Genomic DNA, 26,413 nt, shown 5'->3' with positions numbered 1-26,413 from the left:
CACAAACAGAGAAACAGGCCGTTCTGGTTGGACGATTTCCCCGCTTGCGACATTCAAGCGTCTCACAGCCCATTGGCAAGGAACAAAGAACAAAGCTACCCTTTTGGAACATTCCAGAGCGGCCAGGACTTATTAAATGACAATTTCCCAGGTCAGAATGATGGATCTCTTGGCTTCTCCCTCACATTAATAACCTCCGCAGTCTTGCTTTCCTTTTTTACCCTCGCTTTCTTCACGTCAAGGTGTGCCTCTCTTAATAAATGGGTTGCCCCTCGGCTTTGCCACGGGCAGAGAGCCACCCTGCTAATTGCTTCTTTTGAGCTGCTTTTGAATCCCTCGACCCTCTGGAATTAGAAGCTAGGATCCAAAAAGGCCAAGAGGAAGTCCTTTATTTTATTATTTTATTTTATTTTATTTTATTTTATTTTATTTTATTTTATTTTATTTTAAATATTCATTTTTCATTTTCGTTCATTACATACATCTCCAATTCTTAACGTTTACTATGTATTCCTCCCTCCCTCCCCTCCAAGACTTCCCCCAACTTGTGTTTCTCGTTTGTTTCTATTTTCACCCGCTTTGCTATCTCTCAACAGAAAAAGTTATTAATAACATAACATCAAACCTTAAAAACATAAAAATAAAATTAAATACATCATCTTATTTCACTATCTTCCAAACGTTTTCTGATGCTAATAATGTGGATGTTTATTTAAATCCTGCCATCAAGTCTATTGCCTTTCTTTGTTTCTGCAAATATAATACGAATGGTTCCCAATCTCTGTTGTCCTTTTCTCTTAGTCTGTCTGTCATTTTTGCCAGTTCTGCATAGTTCGTCAACTTCTCTTGCCATTGTTCTTTAGTTGGTATTTCTCCAGGTCCTCTATTTTAGCAAGCCTTGGCGCATGCCAGCGTCACTTAAAACAGTACAATACCACTTGTCCCTTCGCATGTCGCCCCTTACAGTCCATGTTTGGCTTCGACAGCACTGTTACCCATGCTTTGTTGTTGTTTAGTCGTTTAGTCGTGTCCGCCTCTTCTTGACCCCCTGGACCACTGCTTCCCACAGTTTGGTCAAACTCATGCTGGTAGCTTCGAGAACACTGTCCCACCATCTCGTCCTCTGTCTTCCCCTTCTCCTTGTGCCCTCCATCTTTCCCAACATCAGGGTCTTTTCCAGGGAATCTTCTCTTCTCATGAGGTGGCCAAAGTCTTGGAGCCTCAGCTTCAGGATCTGTCCTTCCAGTGAGCACTCAGGGCTGATTTCCTTCAGAATGGAGAGGTTTGATCTTCTTGCAGTCCATGGGACTCTCAAGAGTCTCCTCCAGCACCATAATTCAAAAGCATCAATTCTTCGGCGATCAGCCTTCTTTATGGTCCAGCTCTCACTTCCATACTGGGAAAACCATAGCTTGAGCTATACGGACCTTTGTTGGCAAGGTGATGTCTCTGCTTTTTAAGAAGCTTTCGCCTCATGCAAAACTCGTTATGTTGTCAGCAGGATACAGTGTGCTACCAAGCCTGTCCTGTTGAAAACCCCTTGAGGCGTTCAAATGCTCAATTGTGCAAGCATCCTCGTATCAGTCCCAACCCACATTTCACTCTGGTGCCGGGCCTCTCATAATTTTGCTGCTCTGTGCAGCGCATGAGAAAAGACCAAGAAAGTTTCCCTCGTTTTTGAATTGGAGGCCATGGGCGGTTGGGCAGCCAACTGCTTGAACCCCGTCGACGTAACGCCTTTGAGGGATGTTTGAGATTAGAGGCGATTCCTCTGTTCTTTCCCGCTTCGGGGAACCCTAAAGCTGTGGCGATGTACGGAGGTTATTTCCTTTGTTTTAGCATTAATAGTACAGCACTTAAACCTCCCCGAAGGCATTTCGGTCTAATACGTCTGAAGTGAAAGATCACAGGCGAGGTGGTGAACTTTTGCTAGGCAGGCGTCAGAGCATTCATGTTCAATTACCTACTGCATGTTTCAAAATCCTTTCCCTTCGCTGGGTCTGAGAACGGGCTGGTTTCTGTGGTGTTTAGGCCGATTCCTAAAGCATCTTGGCTTCAAATCAGGGCTTCATAACAGGGTTTTGAGCACAAAGTCATGGGATTTTCAACCCAGCGAAGAATTTAGACCCTAGAGCAGTGGTGGCGAACCTTGGCACTCCAGATGTTCGCCACCACTGCTCTAGAGGTTCTTTTGTGCCAACGGGGAGGAATCTGAGGGCAAGGTTTTCCTGTCAGTTTTTGGGGTGTCACCCATGGGTCCCCAAAACACACAGAACTCACCCGCCCCCATGAATCAGTATTTTCTTTTTTTAGAGGGACCGGTATACAGTAGGTATACATTTGGCGCCCCCCAGAATTCGGCGCCCCTTACACCGCTGGGTAAAGACAGCCCTGTCCCCACGGTCATGGGTTCGAGCCCCAATTGGGCAAAAAATTCCTGCATTGCAGAGGGTTGGTCTAGATGACCCATATGGACCCTTCCAATTCTACAGTTCTGTGATTCTGTTCTTACTGGGCTTGGGAAGGCAGACAGAGAGAAATGTCTTTTTTCCTCCTTTCTTAAAGAAGATTGCTCCAGTATTTCTCAAGAGATGAACCGTCAGTATGTTGAAGACCGGATTGTGGAAGTGGACCCTCTTCCCTTCGCCTGGAACGTGGAAACAACTGGGCCTCATTATGCTCTCTGTTTAAAGATGTCTCGACTTAAGCAGTTAGCGTTCAACTTTGAATTTGGATCTGTAGACCCCAGGTAAAGGACCCATGGCCTTGCTGCGTGATGTGTAATACATTTTCAAACACTTGTTAGGCATGTTTACATTACGTTTTAACGGGCAGCCTTGAAATATCTATTTTTATTTTATTTATTAAATTTATAGGCCAGCCTTCATCATAAGGACTCAGGGTGGTTCACAGTTCGCCTGCCCTGTGGAACACCCTCAAGGAAATAAACATCTATCTGACTTTAAGAAGACGTCTGAAGGCAGGCCTGTATAGGAACATTTTTAACGTTTGAGGGCTTTTTTGGGTGTCTTAATATTCTGTTGGAAGCCGCCCAAAGTGGCTAGGGAAACCTAGTCAGATTGGTAGCATCTACCGTATTTTTCGCTCTATAAGACACACCAGACCATAAGACGCACCTAGTTTTTTGAGGAGGAAAACAAGAAAAAAAATATTCTGAATCCCAGAAGCCAGAACAGCAAGAGGGTTCGCTGCGCAGCAAAAGCAGCGATCCCTCTTGCTGTTCTGGCTTCTGGGATAGCTGCGCAGCCTGCATAAGACGCACTCCATAAAACGCACACACATTTCCCCTTACTTTTTAGGAGGGAAAAAGTGAGTCTTATAGAGCAAAAAATACGGTAAATGATATGGATGTAGCCTACCTTGATTTCAGCAAGGCATTTGACAAGGTGCCCCATGATATTCTTGTAAAGAAGCTGGTAAAATGCGGTCTTGACTATGCTACCACTCAGTGGATTTGTAACTGGCTGGCTGACCGAACCCAAAGGGTGCTCATCAATGGTTCCTCTTCATCCTGGATAAGAGTGACTAGTGGGGTGCCACAGGGTTCTGTCTTGGGCCCGGTCTTATTCAACATCTTTATCAACGACTTGGATGATGGACTCAAGGGCATCCTGATCAAATTTGCAGATGACACCAAACTGGGAGGGGTGGCTAACACCCCAGAGGACAGGATCACACTTCAAAACGACCTTGACAGATTAGAGAACTGGGCCCAGACAAACAAGATGAATTTTAACAGGGAGAAATGTAAAGTATTGCACTTGGGCAAAAAATATGAGAGGCACAAATACAAGATGGGTGACACCTGGCTTGAGAGCAGTACATGTGAAAAGGATCTAGGAGTCTTGGTTGACCACAAACTTGACATGAGCCAACAGTGTGACGCGGCAGCTAAAAAAGCCAATGCAATTCTGGGCCTCATCAATAGGAGTATAGCATCTAGATCAAGGGAAGTAATAGTGCCACTGTATTCTGCTCTGGTTAGACCTCACCTGGAGTACTGTGTCCAGTTCTGGGCACCACAGTTCAAGAAGGACACTGACAAACTGGAACATGTCCAGAGGAGGGCAACCAAAATGGTCAAAGGCCTGGAAACAATGCCTTATGAGGAAAGGTTAAGGGAGCTGGGCATGTTTAGCCTGGAGAAGAGGAGGTTAAGGGGTGATATGATAGCCATGTTCAAATATATAAAAGGATGTCACATAGAGGAGGGAGAAAGGTTGTTTTCTGCTGCTCCAGAGAAGCGGACACGGAGCAATGGATCCAAACTACAAGAAAGAAGATTCCACCTAAACATTAGGAAGAACTTTCTGACAGTAAGAGCTGTTTGACAGTGGAATTTGCTGCCAAGGAGTGTGGTGGAGTCTCCTACTTTGGAGGTCTTTAAGCAGAGGCTTGACAACCATATGTCAGGAGTGCTCTGATGGTGTTTCCTGCTTGGCAGGGGGTTGGACTCGATGGCCCTTGTGGTCTCTTCCAACTCTATGATTCTATGATAAAATTATTATGATTACTAATATTATCATCACCATCCTCTTAGGTTAGCATTCAGAGGCAGCGTCTCTGCCAAACTCAACTCACAATACCCGTAGTTTTATTTTCAATTCCTAATGATTCCTTGCATGGATTTTGCCTTTCTTCAGAGCTGTTGCACGCTAGGCTGACAATTTCATCGATCTTTGCAGCTGCCTAAAGTTAGGATGTTTTGTCCCAGGGTGCATCGCTTCACACTTGTTGACACTGAAATCACATTTCCCCTTTTAGTCTGTTCACCCACTCCTGGACAAAGGAGCAAATGGATGCTTAAAGTTGTTCTTCCTTTCTGTTCCAGGCAATCATTTCCAAAGACAGAATTTCCTGAACGGTAGGTAAGAAACGCAAGAGAATGCTTCAATTTCTTCGCTCGATCCTGCCTGAGCATTGCACCAGTGCTTGCTTTGAGAATTTATACTGGAGCGATCCCAATGGGTCTCCTTGGAGTTTTCTAAATTGGGATGCAAAGGCACCTTTCTCAGAGGTCATGTCCACACTTACCTGTCCTTCAATCTTTTCTGGTCCACACTTTAAAGTTCCATGTCTGAACGTCCTTGCTATTGCTCCAGAACTTTCCCCACAAAACCTGCTCTTTAGTGCTCAATCAGAGCGAACATCAATCCTCAGTAAACCCAAACTGACGTTTGTTCTGATTGAGCGCTAAAGAGCAGGTTTCGCAGTGGGAAACGGGACACAGAGCTTTAAAGTGCAGATCTGCATCTAGAAAAAGCAGGGCAAAAGGTAATTGTGGATAAGCCCTGGATCCAGTGAGTTATCTCGCTTTTCAGCCAAATACAGCTCCCAAAGCAACTTGGAGAAATCCATATATCTTCTAGAAGACAGTTTCTGCCTTCAGTCTCACAGTCTGAGACACGGCAGAAAAGGAAAGGAGACTGGGAGGGAGGAGGAAGGAAAGCAAGCCCATTCACTAATTCTTAAAGGTAAAGGGACCCCTGACTGTTAAGTCCAGTTGCGAACGACTCTGGGGTTGTGGCGCTCATCTCGCTCTATAGGCCGAGGCAGCTGGCGTTTGTCCGCAGACAGCTTCCGGGTCATGTGGCCAGCATAACAAAGCCGCTTCTGGTGAACCAGAGCAGTGCACGGAAATGCCATTTACCTTCCCACCGGAGCGGTACCTATTTATCGACTTGCACTTTGACGTGCTTTTGAACTGCTAGGTTGGCAGGGACCGAGCAACGGGAGCTCACCCCGTCGCGGGGATTCGAACCGCCGACCTTCCAATCGGCAAGCCGAAGGTTCTGTGGTTTAGACCACAGCGCCACCCACTTTAATTCATAGTTAATTCTAAATGCATTTTGATACTACTTTTTATTTTATTTTTTTTGAGAAAATAACTTCACGGCAGCCTTCAGAGAAGTGCAAAATCCAGGTGGATAGCTACATCCTGATCTACGTACAGACATTAATCCATGTGGTGTTGATCAGGCCAGTCCGTACTGTGATTTTGCAAAGACCAAACGCCTCAAACATTCCTAAGTTCAACTAGATTCAAGTTTCTCTCTTTGTTCTCAGCTCCCCCCACCTCGGTTTGTTATTCTGCCTTTTTGATGGATTGCCACGCTCAACATGCCTGTTTGCCATTTCTGGAACCGCATTGCTGAAAGTTTGTCTTGCTATTTGTCCAAAACTGGGGAGGGTGGCCTTTTATTAAATAAATAAAAAGCCCAAAAGAAAACGAATACAATATTTTTTTAAAAAACCACACACAAAAAAGGGGGGGTGTTATACAACAAAAGGGCATCATTAGCTAGATGCTAAAAAAGAAAAAAAGGAATTGTGATGGTTATTGCTTTGGGGGATAGGAGGAAGGAGCGTTTTGAAATAGTTTTGATTTTTCTTTCTTTCTTTCTTTCTTTCTCTCTCTCTCTCTCCTTCCCACTCCCTGCTTCATTCCTCAGGATTGTTAATCTTGACATCTCTTTAAATGAACTCCAAGAGATTCCACCCGAAGCTCTTTTCCCGTTTGAGAATTTGGCCGAGCTGGACGTGTCGCTTAATGCTTTAAGCACGTGAGTGCGACTTGATGGATGGCGTTTCGTGGTGGTGGTGGGGTCTTTGTGTGGAGAAATTTAAGGCCTGTGGAGAAGAGAGAGAGAGAGGCAATTTGGGGCCTTGCCCCTGAGCAAGAGCAATTCTCAGCAGGGCGTAGCGTTAAGAGTTTTTTTCCTCTTTGCTGGTGTCTCATACAAATCTGGCAATCGCCTTCTAAATCTGGCCCGCGGATGGTCTGGGAATCAGCATGTTTTTACATGAGTAGAATGTATCCTTTTACTTAAAATGCATCTGGAGGTTCTTAACCTGAAACTGTTCTTAACCTGAAGCACCACTTTAGCTAATGGGGCCTCCCGCTGCCGCCACCGCGCGATTTCTGTTCTCATCCTGAAGCAAAGTTCTTAACCCAAAGTACTATTTCTGGGTTAGCAGAGTCTGTAACCTGAAGCGTATGTAACCTGAAGCGTCTGTAACCCGAGGTACCACTGTATTCAGTAACAACAGCAACTATTATTATTATTATTATTATTATTATTATTATTATTATTATTATTTTGTTATTTATGCCCCACTCTGGGCAGCTTGTAACATACATAAAAACATAATAAAACATTAAACATTAAAAAAACCATTTCTATATACAGGGCTGCCTTCAGATGTCTTCTAAAGGTTGTGTAGTTACTTATCTCCTTGGCTCGCATAACTCCATAGCCTCCAACATTTCTCCGATGAAAATAGCAACGTCCTAAGGAACAGCGGGGCATTCCGGGATCAGATCAAAAACCGGGATGGCTTCTGTAAATCCAGGACTGTCCCTGGAGAATAGGGACACTTGTAGGATCTGTGGGCTCAACATATTCTTTTCCTGTTGAGCGGGTGGCAGATCTCGGGCTGTAGGTCTCCGAGAACTTTTAAACTGGAGATCCCAGAGATCAAAACTGGAACCAGGAACGTAGTAGGGATGACCCAAAATATCACCGCCACCACCATTGATTTTGCAACCCCAATTTAAAGGTGGCAAAACTGACAGAAGGGACATTTGGGGCAATATCAAAAGCCCGGGGGTTGATTGCAAGGTTGGGCAGGTGTCTACATTCACAAATAGCCAGCAGGAACTGAAACAGAGGATTACGATATATAGATAAATTGGGGAGCTTGTTCACATCAGCACCCTGGGGGAAAGTGGACATGGTTAGAAAGGAGCTAACGTTTTGGAGAGGCAATATCTGCAGAGATGTACACACCGTGCATGGAAATTGTAGTTTGTTGAGGGTGCTGGGAATTGTAGCTCTGTAAGGGGTTGATCACAGTTCCCAGGATTCTTTGGAGTTGGGGAGTACAGTGGTGCCTCGCAAGACGAAATTAGTCCATTCCGCGAGTCTCTTCGTCTTGCGGTTTTTTCGTCTTGCGAAGCACGGCTATTAACGGCTTAGCGGCTTTAAGAAAAAGGAAACAAACTCGCAAAAACTCGCAGGACTCTTGCTTTACTTAGCGGCTTTAAGAAAAAGGAAACAAACTCGCAAGAACTCGCAAGACTCTTGCTTTACTGGCCGAGGGAGCCAGCATACAGCTTCCGGGTCATGTGACCAGCATGACCAAGCCGCTTCTGGTGAACCAGAGCAGCGCACGGAAACACCGTTTACCTTCCTGCCGAAGCGGTACCTATTTATCTACTTGCACTTTGATGTGCTTTCGAACTGCTAGGTTGGCAGGAGCAGGGACAGAGCAACGGGAGCTCACCCCGTCGCGGGGATTCGAACCGTCAACCTTCTGATCGGCAAGTCCTAGGCTCTGTGGTTTAACCCACAGCGCCACCCGCGTCCCTTTTACTGTTCCTTTAAATCCAAAAAGAAATAATTAGCAGAGGGCAAGAAACACATTGGTCTGCAATCCTATGCAGGCTTCTCTGGAGTAAGTCCTATTGAACTCAGTAGGACTTACTTTGGAGTAAACATATACTCCATTGGTGATAGAAGCAATATAGTCACACCGTACAGTTCCGGGAAAAGAGAGAAATCTCACCTACTCAAATAAATCCTGATGTTGTTTGAAGCTGATATATTTTCACAGGGTATAGCAAAGGAAGATCTTGATAACACTCAAATTATTAAGGGTTTTTTTTAAGATAATAAAAATAGGAACCGTATAAAGATATGGAAGAATTAAAAGATAATGTATCAGGTTAAATTATGTGGATAATCCATTGCCTTGGGCGACTCAGCTTATTTCTTCTTTTGTGCTTTATATGTGTCAGGAGTGGGAAACCTGCGGCCTACTAGATGTTGCTGGACTACAAAACCCATCACTCCTCGACAGGGCTGTTTTAAGCATATGCAGCGCCGGGGTACAAAGATTCGCCCAACATCCCCCCCAGTTGCCCAGTCCCAGGGGTGCAGGAGGGCATCAGCATCTTGCCTCCGCATCTTGCTGGCTCCATCACCCCCGAACTCGCGGCGCAGAGCCGCCTGCAGCAGAAAAGCCCGCTGGGCTCTTTCTCAGACTCAACTCTCTGTCGGAATCTGCGTTCTACCGAGCGACTCTTCCGGAATCGCCTCCGATGATAATTAACAACCTGAGCCTCTGATAGGGCTCCAGGCATATCCCCCATTCAGCAGAGTTTCCAGCACAGGGAAGAGACGAGAAGTTTGGGCTACATTGCTAGGTTTTATTACTAAGCTACTCAGGCAGAAAATAAATACATCCTCTCTCTGTGAGAGCAGAGAGCAACTGAGCAACAAAGGAACAGGAAACCAGTAACGTCACGTCCGTCTCCTGTCTTCCGTGAGACTTCCAACAGTCTGGAATGTGAGGAATGCAAAACAGTCTTGTGACTCCAAAGCACTGCACAGTGGCAAACAGAAACTAACACTCTCGGGCCCCGGACTCTCGGCCTGGTGCCCCTGAGAGCCCAGCGCCCGGGTGCCCCGCACCCCTAGCGCCTATGGGTAAGACGGCCCTGCTCCTAGACATTGGCCATGCTGTCTGGGGCTGATGGGAGTTGTAGTCCAGCAATACCTGAAGAGCACTATGTCCGGGAAGGCTGATGTAGACAATACTGGTCTAGCTTAGCGATCCTCCATTTATTCCCGGGACTACAGCTCCCATCATCCATGACCACTGGGGTTGATAGGAGTTTAAATCCGACAACATCCAGAGGGCCTCACAGGCTCTCCACCCCAGATATACCTCATTTCTTTTTAAAAACGGATTTGGTATCAATTAAAAAACAGGCGCCGCCACCACATGTTTTGAAGATGGATGTGAGCAGAATAGGGGTTTATTTACATCCCAAGTAGGGTGGACGGCACCTTCTCTTTGAGGTCTCAGCAGTGACACACCTCCTGAACGACACGTTGGCAACCTTAATAATAATAATAATAAATTATAATAATAATACATTTTTATTTGTATCTCTTCCTCCCCGGCCGGGGCTAACATCATAAAAACAACACGATATGCATAAAAATAGTCATCAATTAATTAAAATTCCTTCTTTTTTCGCTATTATCTGGGGTTGCAGCACAAGAGGGATGGGGCCCCTTCCCAACCTGGTGGCCCTTAACCTTAGTTATAACGCGATCGGAGAGGTGAAGGACCTGGAAAACTGCCCCCGCCTGTCCGTCCTGCATGTATCCCACAATCGCTTGAGGAGCCTCACGGATTTCCCTCTCTTGAGTAACCTGACACGGCTGAATTTGTCTTCGAATCAGGTATTTTGGGGGGCGGTGCTCAGGATCTCGAAAGTGGGTGACTCCCAGGAGCTGGATGCAGAGCAGTGGGGTGCGGGGAGCGTATTTCCCTCAATACTTAATTGGACTCCACCTTCCATTAGCTGGATAGCCAGGATAGCCAATAGCCCAATGTGCTGGGAGTTATGGTCGAATAACACATCCAGGGCCACCGATTCCCCATCTCGGATTTAGAGCGTCAGTATCACGGCCTGGATGGGACATGGGTGGCGCTGTGGGTTAAACCACAGAGCCCAGGACTTGCTGATCAGAAGGTCGGCGGTTCGAATCCCCGTGATGGGGTGAGCTCCCGTCGCTCGGTCCCTGCTCCTGCCAACCTAGCAGTTCAAAAGCACGTCAAACTGCAAGTAGATAAATAGGTACTGCTCCGGCGGGAAGGTAAACGGCGTTTCCGTGCGCTGCTCTGGTTCGCCAGAAGCGGCTTAGTCATGCTGGCCACATGACCCGGAAGCTGTACGCCGGCCCCCTCGGCCAGTAAAGCGAGATAAGCGCCGCAACCCCAGAGTCGGCCACGACTGGACCTAATGATCAGGGGTCCCTTTACCTTTACCTTTATCACGGCCTGGAGAGTTGATCTTCCTAAAAAAAGAAGTGGGAGGGGACCAAAACTTCTCCTAACAGGTTCAGATAGTCCAGATTCACGTCAGGAATGAAGAAGATGCTTGACAGATAATGAACAACAGACCTTCTCAAGCTTTAAGCACTGATAGATTCCGTCCCTCTGCTGTTAATATAACGGTGCAAAACGGATCCCAAGGTTTTGCAAAGCCATTCTGTTTCCATCAGCTTGGGTCTTGCTTTGTGGTGCTCTGGAGAGAATAATAATGTTTATTATTTATACCCCAGCCACTCTGGGCGGCTCCCAACAGAATATTAAAAACATGATAAAAGATCAAACATTACAAACTTCCCTAAACAGGGCTGCCTTCAGATGTCTGAAGCATTTTCTGTTTTCTTCTTTCCCAACTCAAGTTGGAGTCTCTGGAAGGGGTGCAGAATCTGCCCCGGCTCTGCGAGCTCCACGTGCAGAAGAACTGCATTGCCAGCCTGCTGCCTCTGGCTTCTTCGCTGTCTCTCAACGTCCTCTGTGCCTCCAGCAACGACATTGGCGGGCTGCCCGAGGCTCTGCACGTGCTCAGAGGCCTCCGCAGGCTGAAGCATCTCACGCTCAAGGTGAGGTCTAAGCTGATAGCCCGGTAGTGGCTGGAAAGGGAGAAAGGAGAAGGTTAGGCCAGCCTTTCCCAAACATGATTTTGCACCTCACATTTAATTCTCCACATTTTCACGTTTATGTTTTATTTTTTAAGCCTTTGTGAAAATTCATCAGCATTTTAGTGCCAATTTCTTCTAAGATATCCATATTTCCTTTAATGTAGGCATTCTTGCAAGAGCCACCACACCCCATCCCAATATAATGCATTTTTTCAGTATCGGTATATGCAATTTTGTACATATAAGTTGACTGCACTGCAAAATTCAGACGGATGTGAATTTTGACCGGAGGCTGTTTCTGCCCATATATTGTTTCAGGAAGTTCAAATTAGGTTGTTTAGCCTTTACATACAACCTGAACTGAATTTTTCCCATCCCTAGTAGCCAGTGCGTTGAACCAAAGGCTTTCTGAGTGGCCTTTGCATCAGTTTTCCATCTGTAAACGGAACTGTGATATGTAAACTGCCTCTGAAACACGGAGAATCCGTTGAGCCATCTTATCTATTAGCCACTGATACACAATCCCAAAGCTATGTCGACTAGTAGCCATCTTGTGGCAGGGAGTTCCACAAGCTGATCATGCACTGCACGTGGAAATCGTTGCTTTTACTAGCCGGAGGGAGGGAACCGAGAGATGGGGGAGGAAGTCATGGAAGAAAGAAGGAGGGGGGAGCTCCCAAGAGATCATTTTGAGATGACGGGAGGAGACATCACTCCCCACATGCCATTGAGTTGCACCCATTGCGGCCCTAAGTTAAAGTCACTTAGCAGTAGCTGGAACAAGAGGAACGCATTGCTGTAAATTACTGCGCAACAGATTGCACAACTAGGATCGGCTGTTGCTCAAGAGAAAACACAAGTGCATGGCCAAACTTCTTCTTTTTTTGCACAAAAAGCAGGTGTTGCACAATTCCTGCATTGCAGGGGGTTGGACTAGATGACCCTTGGGCCCCGTTCCAGCTCTACAGCTCCATTGTTAGCACAACTGGTGCATTGGATTTACTTTGTTGTGCAGCTTTCATACTCTGCCGTCCAGTAGCTCAAGGGCTCTTGCGCTAGGGGATGGAGAATATCGGATCCCACCCACTGTCTCTCCAAACCTTCGACCTCCACTGGGGCACATCTGGTTTGTTATCAGAAGTGAACACGGTGCACCTTAAGGATGTGTCGTAACCTGCACTGCTTTATCATAATAATAATAATAATAATAATAATAATAATAATAATTACAGTGGTACCTCGGGTTAAGAACTTAAATCGTTCTGGAGGTCTGTTCTTAATCTGAAACTGTTCTTCACCTGAAGCACCACTTTAGCTAATGGGGCCTGCCGCTGCCGCCGCACGATTTCTGTTCTCATTCTGAAGCAAAGTTCTTAACCCGAGGTAATATTTCTGGGTTAGCGGAGTCTGTAACCTGAAGCGTATGTAACCCGAGGTACCACTGTATTATTATTATTATTAATACCCCACCCCTCTCTGGGCAGCTCTCAACAGAATATTAAAAACACAATAAAACATTAAACCTTAAAAACTTCCCTAAACAGGGCTGCCTTCAGATGTCTTCTAAAAGTCAGTTGTTTATTTCCTTGACGTCTGATGGGAGGGCGTTCCACAGGGAGGGTTCCACTACTGAGAAGGCCCTTCACCTGGTTCCTTGTAACCTCACTTCTTGCAGTGAGGGAACCGCCAGAAGGCCCTCGGAGCTGGAACTCAGTCTCTAGGCAGAATGATGGGGGTGGAGATGCTCCTTCAGGTATACTGGACCGAGGCCATTTAGGGCTTTCTAGGTTAGCACCAACACTTTGCATTGTGCTCGGAAACGCACTGGGAGCCAATGCAGGTCTTTCAGGACTGGTGTTATGGGGTCTCGGCGGCTGCTCCCAGTCACCAGTCTAGTTGCCGCGTTCTGCCTCTCCAACTTTTCTCCCAGGACAACCCAGTGGCACGAGACAACCGCTACACCACTGCCATCAAGGAGTCCACCTCCGTGGAGATCCTGGACGGGATGTTTCTCCACGATCCGCCAAGTCTTTCCGCTCTCCCTCTGCACATGTGGCCCCTCCTCCGGGAACCGACATCCAATTCAACCGACGTAGCCCAAGCCAAAGCAGACCTGAAGGAGGCAGCCAGGAGAGCCTTCAGCGCAAGGCTGCAGCGGAGGAGAGACGACGTCGGCAGCGCTGTGCATCACTTTCATTCCAGGATATTGTAAGTTAAAACGGTGGAACTCACTGCCACAGGAGGGCAGTCACGGCCGCCGACTTAGATGGCTTTAAAAGAGGCTTGATGGCTACTGTCCAGGCTGGCTCTGCTCTGCTGCCACAGCTGGAGGCCGCGATGCTTTGGAATACCAGCTGATGGAAACCACAGGAGGGGAGAGCGTTCTTATGCTCAAACCCTGTTTGCGGGTTTCCCATGGGCGTCTGGTTGGTCATTGTGAGAACCACAATAAGATCACTTGCCAACTACTTGATAGAACTGACGGAGCCCAATTTGAGAAGAGCGTTTACTATGGCCCGTTTCCATTCTATACCCACGGCCTTCCTGCAGGGGATTTACTCTAAGACCCCTATTACTCAGCGTCTATGTCCATGCACAATGAATGAAGTAGAGGACTTCATACATTTCTTTTTCTACTGCCCTATCTATGAGCCAATAAGACCTAAGCTCCTCCTCTTGATCCCGTCCACCATTACATCTAAGGAAGACTGTTTGAAATCGCTTCTTGTGGACGCAAATCCCCAAATTTCACGTGGGGTGGCAATCTTCATAGTGCAGGCTCTGAAACTCAGGGCTACTCTGACAGGGTAGTGTGTCCTAGACCTGGACCTGTTTTAATTCTTTTTATTACATTTTTTCTTATTTTGGGGCCATTTTATGCTTTATATATATCCACATATTAGATTTTTGGCGCTGGCAACTAAATCTTTGCATTATTGTCTTAGGGTAATTTAAATGTCATTACGCCAGCAATATCGCCTTGAATTTTGCTTGGTTGCTTGTCTCTAGCATTTTTGTATTGTCTTATTTTGCTATGGCTGTATGCTAATGCAATAAAGGTTTTTGAGGTGAGAACCACAATGCTGGACTACATAGGCTGTTGGCTGGATCCACCAGGCTCATGTGCTTATGCTCCTAAGGCATTGGATTCCTGTTTCAGACAGGGTGGAATTGTGTCTGAGGCTGCCATATTCTGTTTATGGACTACTTTGGAGTGGCAAGTAAGGGATGCGGGTGGTGCTGTGGGTTAAACCACAGAGGCTAGGACTTACTGATCAGAAGGTCGGTGGTTCAAATCCCCGCGATGGGGTGAGCTCCCGTTGCTCGGTCCCTGCTCCTGCCAACCTAGCAGTTCAAAAGCACGTCAAAAGTGCAAGTAGATAAATAGGTACCACTCTGGCGGGAAGGTAAACGGCGTTTCCGTGCACTGCTCTGGTTCGCCAGAAGCAGCTTAGTCATGCTGGCCACATGACCCGGAAGCTGTACGCCAGCTCCCTCGGCCAATAAAGCGAGATGAGCGCCACAACCCCAGAGTCGTCTGTGACTGGTCCTAATGGTCAGGGGTCCCTTTACCCTTTATCTTTACCTTTGAGTGGCAAAGAGTCTGGAGCCAGTGTTGATGTTTCGTAGGAATAGGCACACAGAATCATTGAATTGTAGAGGTGACCACAAGGTTACCTGCGATTCAGAAATCTTTTTGCCCAATGTGGAGCTTGAACCCAAAATCCCGAGACTGAGAATCTTTCTCTTGTATTTATTTTTTAAAATCATTTTTATTTGATTTTACAAATATAAATTTATATCAATCCAAATGCATACCTTGGGTTACAGACGCTTCAGGTTGCGTTTCTTCGGGTTACGGATCCTCCGAAACCCGGAAGTGCTGGAATGGGTTACTTCCAGGTTTCAGCGGTCGCCCATGCGCAGAAGCACTAAATCACGCTTTTCGCATGCGCAGAAGCACCAGATTGCAACCCATGCATGCGCAGATGCGGCGCTGCAGGTTGCAAATGCCTCCCTCACGGATCACATTCACAACCCGAGCGTCCACTGTATAGAGATTTCTCAGAATCTCGAGACTTTCCCCCATCCCCTCCGTGGCTCCTATTGTCAACATTTACAACCGCGTATTATTCCATAATCTAAATTTTGTATCCATCCATATTATCCATAGTATTTGTCACATTACAAGTGTGATTAAAATCCCGCTGATGTTTTCATCTGCTTACAGCGGTCTCCTAAATAAATTATAAATTTTCCCCATTCTTTTTTTTTTTAAGTTTTTGTCTTCTTGCTTCCTGAGCTTTCCAGTCAGATTTGCCATTTCAGCCTAGACTTTTTCTACTTTCCACCTCTGGGCTAGTAGCATCCGTGTGGCTGTTGCTGCATACATAAAAAGTATTTCCCTGCTTCTTTGGGATGTCGGTACCTATTGTTTCGAGACTGAGAGTTTCATGCTTTACCAACTGAGCTATCTGTAGTAGTTTTCTCTGCATCACAGAGGCACAGGTGAGCCGAGGATGCAGGCAGGCAGTGATGCACCTGGCCCCGTAAGTAGGGTGTGATTTTTAACTGTGAATCTAAGGACGACATCAAAGAGGTAGACCTTTGTAGATACTTATGCAGACCAAGGGATCCGGTTATCTTTCAGTGAAGAGCCTTGCTGGGAAAGCTTCAGAAGACATAATATACATTGCGATTTCCTGCCTCAGCTCTCATTTCCTGTAGAACAGCCTTTCTGAACCTGTGGGTCCCCAGATGTTGTTGAACTACAACTCCCATCACCCCTAGCTAGCAAGGCCAGAGCTGAGGGATGATGGGAGTTGTAGTCCAACAACATCTGGGGACCCACAGGTTGAGAAGCACTGCTGTAGACGGAACCTATCCAGCTTCTTGAGCCATAACTTAGTTCAAAGAGGGCCAGATTTGATGAAGGGCCAACCAAAGTTGTTGACCTTTTTTAGGATTGAGGTTTTTGAGCTTTTTAAAGGATTTTACCCCAGGAAATAAACTGCTAGAGGGGACCAGATTAAACCGACTGGCGGGCCAGATTAGGCCTCCGAAACGGACTTTGGACATGCCTATTATATGGCCAAAGGGTGTTTTTGAGATAATAAGAATAATAATTTATTATTTATACCCCGCCTTCCAACCAAATATTAAAATACAGTAATACATCAAACATTAAAAACTTCCCTAAACAGGGCTGCCTTCAGATGTCTTCTAAAAGTCTGGTGGTAGTTGTTTATTTCCTTGACATCTGGTGGGAGGGTGTTCCACAGAGCGGGTGCCACTACCGAGAAGGCCCTCTGCCTGGTTCCCTGTAACTTGGCTTCTCGCCTTGAGGGAACTGCCAGAAGGCCCTCAGCTCTGGACCTCAGTGTCCGGGCAGAACGATGGGGGTGGAGACGCTCCTTCAGATGATCAGACAGGCTTGTTTCCAGACTGTCACTTGAGGCTGCTGCTGGTGTAATTTAAAACAGGAGTGAAATTTCACTTGGTCTGTGTCTTCGGCTAGCACACCCCCCCATGTTTGGATCTTGTTTAGAGATAGGACGTCAGGTGCATTCGGTAGCCTAGCAACAAAGGTTGCTCACTTAAATCAGGAATATGCGTGCATGCAGAGATGGGTATAAAAGTCAAGATTCCATTGCAGTCATTATATGGGGCTACGGTGGGTCTGTAAGCAATCATGTTTGGTGGTTTGACACAGCATTGTGAACTAGCATGGTGAAATGGATCTCTCTGCATATTTGCTTCTTCCAAGACGAGAAGATCTGCCTTGTGGCGATCTTGTGCCTTGAGGCGATAAGCACTTTAATCTCAACTGAGTTGGGAAGGAGTTTCCTTAACTCTGGAAAAGGCTAGCCTACTGGAAAGCGGGAAAGCTCCGACGTTCTGCTGGAGCTGTGCAGACTCTGCTGATCACGGCAGAGTCTGCACAACTGACGGTGGGCCTGTGTCTGACAAGTTGTGGCCCAACCGCCTTCTACAAGCCGTAATAGCTGCCTGGGACTATCAGCTCTGAGTCCCTCTCTCCTGTCTCTTAGGGAACTGCAGGAAGAGTTGACAGTCTACGAAGAAAGACTCAGGCTGGAATTGGATGGGTGCGAAAGGTAAGGAAAGTCATGGTGTGTTTGGAGTGGAGGCAATAGACCATAGGCCATTGCTAGAGCATATGGTTTGTACACAGAAGGTTCAGCCAGCATCCTTGGCATTCTTTCAACTTTAAAGAGTCTTAGCTGGCAAGTGCCAGGGATTGGCAGGCTCGTTTATATTTTGAGGATGATTCATGTTCTTATAGGGACACGGGTGGCACTGTGGGTTAAACCACAGAGCCTAGGACTTGCCAATCAGAAGGTTGGCGGTTCGAATCCCCGCGACGGGGTGAGCTCCCATTGCTCGGTCCCTGCTCCTGCCAACCTAGCAGTTCGAAAGCACATTAAAGCGCAAGTAGATAAATAGGTACCGCTCTGGTGGGAAGGTAAATGGCGTTTCCGTGCGCTGCTCTGGTTCGCCAGAAGCAGCTTAGTCATGCTGGCCACATGACCCGGAAGCTGTATGCCAGCTCCCTCAGCCAATAAAGCGAGATGAGCACCGCAACCCCAGAGTCATTCGCGACTGTACCTAATGGTCAGGGGTCCCTTTACCTTTACCTTTACATGTTCTTATGTACCAGCACTGTCTTACACTTTCTTGATGTCCCAGGGTCATATTATAAAGTAGTTGCGTTCTACTTTATAGGCTCTGTAAGCCTGCCTGCCCTGGGGGCAGGGCCAGCCCCAATGGGGAGACACCGAAGGGGATTGTTCCTTTGGGGGTTGAACGAGGGCGTGGGCCAGCCCTGTTATGTTAAAATTATCATTTTAATGGGGATGGGGTTTTAACCTGGGCGGGTGCTATACTATTTGGAGGGTGGGGTTGTTTTAAATTGTTGTTAAATGTTATTTCTTAATTTGGATTTTTGTATCTGTGGGCTAGAGTACTGGTTAGGGGCTTTTGTTGGCGAGTGTTTTGATTATTGGTGTGTATACATTAGTATTGTTAATTGTTTTGATTATCTGGATTATGTTTTGATTATTTTGATTATGTACCATATTTTTCCGTGTATAACACGACCCCTATTTTGAGGGTCTCAAATTTATGAAAATGGGGGGAGATGTGTAAGACGACCCCCATTTTTTAACATTATTTTAGAGTAAAAAAAACCCCTAGTCTTACCCACAGAAGAGTATGGTATTTTCTGCTTCATATGATGTAACTTTGCATTGTGAACCACCCTGAGATATAGGCTGGTATGTAATAATAATAATAATAATAATAATAATAATAATAATAATAATAATAATACGTTATAAATCAAGCACTGCTAGGAGTTGTTTCTTTTTGTTTTCCAATGTATTTCTTATATAAAAAAAATCAGTGTGACGTAAGCAATTCCCCCCCCCCCCTGAAAGCGTGGCTCAGAGAAAAAATGTTTGAGAGCCTCTGTGTTAGATGGAGGGAAGACTGATAACACAAGCTGATGAAGCAGGACACAGATTGTTCTTAACAATGTCAACTGTTGTCTCCAGATTCATCCAAGCTCTTCCATCGGAGGATTTCCGAAAGTTGGGCAATCCTCAGGAGATTGCAGAAGCCATGGACAAATACCGGTTCACCAAATTCTGGGAAAAGTGGCAGAGGGGCCAAAGGAAGCCTGTCTGTCTACCCTACAAGGAGCTGAGCAAGCCAGAGGATGTAAGGCCTTGTGTGTGTGTGTGTGTGTGTGTGTAGGTCTGTGTGTGTTTGTAGGTCTGTGTGTAATATATATATATATATATATATATATATATATATATATATATATATATGAGATTGCCCGTTCAGAGCGAGGGCAGGAAGCATTGGAAGCATTGCCCTCACTTTGAACTGGCTTTATGACATGATCGTGTAGCCAAATTGGATTGGCCACGTCACAATTCCATCACGTTCATTGTGGGACCCCCAACTGGGAAGAAGAAGCTGCTCTGGATTACCATTTTTGAAAGGCTCCTGAAATCTACTTGGAATCAAGAGTGGATTTCATGCTCTTTATTCAGCTCATAGTGGTGAGGAGGAATGGAAGTTCCCCCAGAATGTCTGCTTTATATACATTATTTATACAATGGGCCCCACATGATTGGCTAATTCTGGGATTCACCTGAGGGCCAATCAGGTAGCGGATTCCTTCCACCTGGAGCTGGATTGGGTGGCTCCTGTGGACCAATCAGACTGCTGCATTCTGGACCCTATTGTTCTAGGACCAATCTGACTGCTGCATTCTGAATCCTATTGTTCTAGGACCAATCAGACTGCTGCCTTTTGGATCCTATTCAACTCAGTACAGAACAGCACCCAAACATCTCCCTGTTCGGCAGCCAATTGACAACACGCAGCTGCGAAAGTTATTTTGACACCCCGAGAATCACTCCTTTTGTACCCAGAATGCCTTAACATTTGGCACTTGGATGATGGACTCAAGGGCATCCTGATCAAATTTGCAGATGACACCAAACTGGGAGGGGTGGCTAACACCCCAGAGGACAGGATCACACTTCAAAACGACCTTGACAGATTAGAGAACTGGGCAAAAACAAACAAGATGAATTTTAACAGGGAGAAATGTAAAGTATTGCACTTGGGCAAAAAAAATGAGAGGCACAAATACAAGATGGGGGACACCTGGCTTGAGAGCAGTACATGTGAAAAGGATCTAGGAGTCTTGGTTGACCACAAACTTGACATGAGCCAACAGTGTGACGCGGCAGCTAAAAAAGCCAATGCAATTCTGGGCCTCATCAATAGGAGTATAGCATCTAGATCAAGGGAAGTAATAGTGCCACTGTATTCTGCTCTGGTCAGACCTCACCTGGAGTACTGTGTCCAGTTCTGGGCACCACAGTTCAAGAAGGACACTGACAAACTGGAACGTGTGCAGAGGAGGGCAACCAAAATGGTCAAAGGCCTGGAAACGATGCCTTATGAGGAACGGCTAAGGGAGCTGGGCATGTTTAGCCTGGAGAAGAGGAGGTTAAGGGGTGATATGATAGCCATGTTCAAATATATAAAAGGATGTCACATAGAGGAGGGAGAAAGGTTGTTTTCTGCTGCTCCAGAGAAGCGGACACGGAGCAATGGATCCAAACTACAAGAAAGAAGATTCCACCTAAACATTAGGAAGAACTTCCTGACAGTAAGAGCTGTTCGACAGTGGAATTTGCTGCCAAGGAGTGTGGTGGAGTCTCCTACTTTGGAGGTCTTTAAGCAGAGGCTTGACAACCATATGTCAGGAGTGCTCTGATGGTGTTTCCTGCTTGGCAGGGGGTTGGACTCGATGGCCCTTGTGGTCTCTTCCAACTCTATGATTCTATGATTCTATGATTCTATGATTCTATGGCACAGGATCCATTCTTAGGCATGTGCCCCTTTCTTTCATTCGCATGAGTGAAACTTGACTCCCATCTCGTCTCCAGGATCTGTCCAGCCTTCTGGGCATCCGTGTATTCCTCTAGCCAATATCTCTGCCACGCATAACATTTTGCCTATTAATCATTTCCCCTTTTACAGTTGCTCTCAAACAAAGCGCCCGTCCAGCTGCACAGGTGTGTGTGTGTGGAATGGAAATACCAGCCCAGGCAAAAGGTGACAACGTTCTCTCCCAGAAAGGCATGTTGAGCCCACAAAGCTATGTTAGGAATCTGCTCTGTGATTCCTTTCTTTGCTTTGTAGCAGATGCATAATACATAAGCAAAGGCTTCGGGGGAATTTTAGCATCCTGCTGCGACTTCCATAACCACCTTCCCCAACTTGGTGCCCTCAAGATTTTGCTGGTACGCCCAACTCCCTTCCTCCCTGACCTTAAGTTTGAGTTTCAGCTGAAAAAAAGCCCTGATCGTATTGATTTGTGTACTGTTGGGTAGGGGGGAGAGATAGCTCATTGGAGCCCCTTCTCTCCCCCCCCATGTTGTCCTGAGTGAGGGTGCTTCCTATTTTGGACCCCTCAGCGTAGAAATGAACTTCTGTGGTGTGTAGAGTTCTAACATGGTGGCTGGGACAATATCTGTCATGGCGTCAGAACTATGTAAAATAATATTGGAGACAAAGCTAGAAAGTCACAAGAACTTATTCTTAGATTGCCGAAATCTCCATCACTTTCCCTTAGAATTGCTGAAGGATGAAGGACTGGAGAGACTCTATATGAAAGGCTGAAGGTGTCTCATGAACTTTAGGCGGCTGTAGGATTCTCTGGCAGGGGACTTCCGATGATGGAGTTCCAGTTCGCTTCCCAAGAAGAAAGGGGACCAAAATTAAAATCTGGTCCCCTTTCTTCTTGGGAACTGAACTGGAACTCCTCCATCAGAAATCCCCTGCCAAAGAACCCTACATGTGAAAGGGCCCCTTTTGCTCACGAGACGCCGTGATCCAAAAGGGAACCGCTGACCTGGAGGTGAAATATGCCGTTTTCTGAGCGGTCCCTGGCACCATGTGCGACAGCTTCTTTGAACAGCCTGAGACTGCGGTATGGAGCTGGTTGCGAAGAAAGCGCCTGCTATGTTGAGCTGCTGTAAAAGTCTCTTTTCTGGCTAATTTATTAGTCGGCAAAGACTCGGGCTGGCTGATTTGGCCCATTGGTTCCGAACAATGCTTGGGGTGGAATTGTCGTCAAAGGGCTTCAGTTTATGAACCTGCCGTCGTTCACTCAAGAGGTGTCGGGCATGATGTTATCCCATCCCAAAACTTGGAACTGCTTAATAAGTGACCCTGCAAGGTCTGTAATCCTAGCATAGCATTATACGGGCGGGCAGATCATAGATATGGATCTGCTGGTGTGGATCTACTGATGACCACCCACCTAGGTGGCTTAAGACCCAGGTGCCCTTGATAGAATCAAATAATTGTAGAGACCCCAAGGTTCATCTGGTCCAGCAGTGCAGGATCTCAACTAAAGCATCCCTGACAGATGGCCATCTAAGCTCTGCTTAGAAGCCTCCAAGGAAGAAGAGTCCACCATATTCCAAGGGAATCCGTTCTAGCATTGAACAGCTCTTATAATAATAATAATAACAACAACAACTGGTCTCCCCAGCCACTCTGGGCGGCTTCCAACAAAGATTATAATAATACATTAAAATGTCACACATTTAAAATGTCACACATTAAAAACTTCCTTGAACAGGGCTGCCTTCAGATGTCTTCTAAATGTTAGGTAGTTGTCTATCTCTTTGACATCTGGTGGGAGGGCATTCCACAGGGTGGGTGCCACTACCAAGAAGGCCCTCTGCCTGGTTCCCTGTAGCTTAACTTCTCGCAATGAGGGAACCGCCAGAAGGCCCTTGGCGCTGGACCTCAGGGTCCGGGCTGAACAATGGGGGTGGAGACGCTCCTTCAGGTATACTGGACCGAGGCCGTTTAGGGCTTTAAAGGTCAGCACCAGCACTTTGAATTGTGCTCGGAAACGTACTGGGAGCCAATGTAGGTCTTTCAGGACTGGTGTTATGTGGTCTCGGCGGCCTCCCCCAACCATCAGTCTAGCTGCCGCATTCTGGATTAGTTGTAGTTTCCGGGTCACCTTCAAAGGTAGCCCCACATAAAGCACATTGCAGTAGTCCAAGCGGGAGATAACTAGAGCATGCACCACTCTGGCGAGACAGTCCGCGGGCAGGTAGGGTCTCATCCTGCGTACCAGATGGAGCTGGTAAACAGCTGCCCTGGACATAGAATTGACCTGCACCTCCATGGACAGCTGTGAGTCCAAAATGACTCCCAGGCTGCGCACCTGGTCCTTCAGGGGCACAGTTACCCCATTCAGGACCAGGGAATCCCCCACACCTGCCCGCCTCCTGTCCCCCCAAAGCAGTACTTCTGTCTTGTCAGGATTCAGCTTCAATCCATTAGCCGCCATCCATCCTCCAACCGCCTCCAACCCTCAGAAAGTTCTTCCTGAGGTTTAATCTTCCTTGATTTTCCTTTGGAGAACCCTCAAGCAAGACCCCGGGACAAGAGCCCTCTACCCTCCTGTAAAGTAAAGGTAAAGGGACCCCTGATTATTAGGTCTAGTCGTGACTAACTCTGGGGTTGCGGCGCTCATCTTGCTTTACTGGCCGAGGGAGCCGGCATACAGCTTCCAGGTCATGTGGCCAGCATGACTAAGCCACTTCTGGCAAACCAGAGCAGCGCACGGAAACGCCGTTTACCTCCCCGCCGGAGCGGTACCTATTTATCTACTTGCACTTTGACGTGGTTTCGAACTGCTAGGTTGGCAGGAGCAGGGACTGAGCAACGGGAGCTCACCCCGTCGTGGGGATTCGAACCGCCGACCTTCTGATTGGCAAGTCCGAGGCTCTGTGATTTAACCCACAGTGCCACCCACGACCCTCCTGTAGCTTCCTGCAGTTGGTATTCAGAAACGTAGCTGCCTCAAGCTGCAAAGGCAAAACATAGCCATCACGGTTGGTAGCCACGGATATAGCCCTCTCTTCCTGCACAATCTTGTCCAGTCCTCTTTAAAGCCACCCAAGTTGTCGGCCATCACTGCCTCCAGTGGGAGGGAGTTCCACAGTTTAACCATGCAGTGAATGAATCAGTCCTTTCGTTCACCTGCCTTGAGAAAGTGCTTCTTCACACCTTGTTAACAAGACGGCGGTCCGTCCCTTTTGCCCTAGGATTCTCAGTGTTTTTAATGTGCCCATTTCATCTCTTCTCTACCACAGGTGGTGAACGCCGCTGCTCATCTGCTCTCGAATCTGCCGTTCTGTGTGTCCCCCACCATCTGAAGCCATTTCCTCTGGGGATCTTGCCTTCTTCCATCAGTTGTTGGCTCTGGAGTCCTGTAGCGTGTGCCTTGACAATCTTTCTCCTAGAGGCCGTAGTCAACAGACACACACACACACAAAAACCCACTTTGGATAATTGTTTTGACGCTCTCCTTTCTCCTTGCTGGGATGGATGCTTTGGGGTGATTTTATTGCACGTGGTGATTTTAGGTGTCGTCGCTATTAAAGTTAACCATTGCTTAGCACTAAAGTAGAAGAAGAAGAGTTCAGATTTGATATCCTGCTATATCACTACCTGAAGGAGTCTCAAAGCAGCTAACATTCTCCTTTCCCGTCCTCCCCCACAACAAACACTCTGTGAGGTGAGTGGGGCTGAGAGACTTCAGAGAAGTGTGACTGGCCCAAGGTCACCCAGCAGCTGCATGTGGAGGAGCGGGGAAGCAAACCCGGTTCACCAGATTACGAGTCCACCGCTCTTAACCACTACACCACCCTGGCTCCCGCTAAAGAGCGACTCAAGTGCAGGGGTTGCAAAGAAAACAGCCCCGGAGCCCAGATGCCCAAATTCATGGAGGACAAAGCTGTCAGCGGCAGCTACTTTTGCCGGCTCTGTTCTCCCTCCTCAGTCGGAGGCAGAATGAATCTGAAGATGACTTGCTGGGAATGTGGGGAGTGTGCTGCTTTTGAACACAGGTCCTGCTTCCCACTGGGGGTATCTTGTCTGGCCAAAGTGAGAACAGGAGTCAGAGTCAGTTGCGAGGACTGATGGTCCATGCCTTCCCACCCCTCTCTAAGGCTCCTCCTCTCTAGTTTTTTTAATTAAAAATATATTTATTGAGTTTTCACAATGACCGGTCCCCACATCAAATGGGGCCCCCTATTGCATGGTCCTGGATCCAAGTGTGGGTCCTGGTAGTATGGGTTGGCTTCACTCTCCCCAGGCTGGATATCTGGAGGTCTCCGCCTACCTCAGCCAATCGCCCAATCCTGCCTGGGGAGGCGTTGCCAGGGGTTCGGCCAGGTAGGGGGAGGGACCGCCCTGCCCACACAACAGAAGGTGAATCTTACCTGCGAAGCGTCAGTTGGCTCCAGATCTCCCACCCTGCCCTCCCTCATTTAAGCCTTATTTTGCAGGTTAACCTTTTCTCCACAGGTACGCAGGCGCTGCTATATCATGGTCGCTGTTGAAGGGCCGGGAAGGAATTCTCTCCTGCATTGGCAGGTTTTGCCTTTCCTGTAGCAAAACATCACAACTTTGGCGGTTTCAGGCCTCGGGCGGAATCCTTTAGTCTATCTTCCTAAATGGGGGGGGGTGTAAAGCGGTGACCCACGCCCCCCCTTGCGGTGGTGATCCCAGGGTTCCCCGTTAAGGGGGTCTTGAGGGGAGGCATTGGCCATACGCTGAGAAGTTGTCATTGCTTTCCCCTGTGACGGCAGTGAAATGGGATACTATTTAATAGGATACTGTGTAAAATATAACAAGTATATTTTACTTTAGGGGTAAATTTAGGGGTTTTTTTTTTTAGAACAATCAGAAGTCTATTTTAGGTCTCTTTTTTAAAAAATTGTATTTTAAATTTTTCTGCGGGATGGGATGTGAATTGCAATGTGGTATATTGCTGTATATACATAGCGGGTGGCGCTGTGGGTTAAACCACAGAGCCTACGACTTGCCGATCAGAAGGTCGGCAGTTCGAATCCCCGCGACGGGGTGAGCTCCCGTTGCTCGGTCTCTGCTCCTGCCCACCTAGCAGTTCAAAAGCACGTCAAAGTGCAAGTAGATAAATAGGTACTGCTCCTGCGGGAAGGTAAACGGCGTTTCCGTGTGCTGCTCTGGTTCGCCAGAAGCGGCTTAGTCATGCTGGCCACATGACCCGGAAGCTGTACACTGGCTCCCTTGGCCAATAAAACGAGATGAGCGCCACAACCCCAGAGTCGGCCATGACTGGACCTTATGGTTAAGAACAGTTTCAGGTTAAGAACAGATCTCTGGAACAAATTAAGTACTTAACCCGAGGTACCACTGTACAGATAGCAAAAATGTATAAAAGCAGGTCAAACATATGTTGGAAATGTAAAGAAAAAGAAGGG

At 47.0% G+C, this 26,413-nt stretch overlaps 1 protein-coding gene across 1 annotated transcript; it reads left to right on the top strand.

Annotated features, from left to right (window-relative positions):
* The first annotated feature begins 56 nt into the window (after positions 1-56).
* On the top strand, positions 57-24,434 carry LOC310686924 (uncharacterized protein). The gene is made up of 10 exons (XM_083461470.1): positions 57-151; positions 2,569-2,749; positions 4,853-4,885; positions 6,474-6,584; positions 10,088-10,277; positions 11,289-11,489; positions 13,459-13,736; positions 17,579-17,644; positions 19,103-19,268; positions 24,260-24,434. Exons 2-10 carry the CDS (start codon positions 2,592-2,594, stop codon positions 24,320-24,322), a joined length of 1,266 nt encoding a protein of 421 aa, XP_083317596.1. The 5' UTR covers positions 57-151; positions 2,569-2,591; the 3' UTR covers positions 24,323-24,434.
* Positions 24,435-26,413: the final 1,979 nt, after the last annotated feature.

The sequence above is a fragment of the Podarcis liolepis genome (assembly GCF_965112155.1).
Source record: "Podarcis liolepis genome assembly, chromosome: 10".
Taxonomy (NCBI): Eukaryota; Metazoa; Chordata; class Lepidosauria; order Squamata; family Lacertidae; genus Podarcis; species Podarcis liolepis.
This window is presented reverse-complemented; position numbering and strand designations above follow the sequence as displayed.

What these genes read in the sequence shown, in the direction of transcription:
- LOC310686924 (XM_083461470.1), top strand. Translation starts at nt 2,592, where the DNA reads ATGAACCGTCAGTATGTTGAAGACCGGATTGTGGAAGTGGACCCTCTT. An exon ending in CACTTTCATTCCAGGATATT is followed by an intron (nt 13,737 to 17,578) that starts GTAAGTTAAAAC and finishes CCTGTCTCTTAG; the next exon opens with GGAACTGCAGGAAGAGTTGA. An exon ending in GAATTGGATGGGTGCGAAAG is followed by an intron (nt 17,645 to 19,102) that starts GTAAGGAAAGTC and finishes TGTTGTCTCCAG; the next exon opens with ATTCATCCAAGCTCTTCCAT.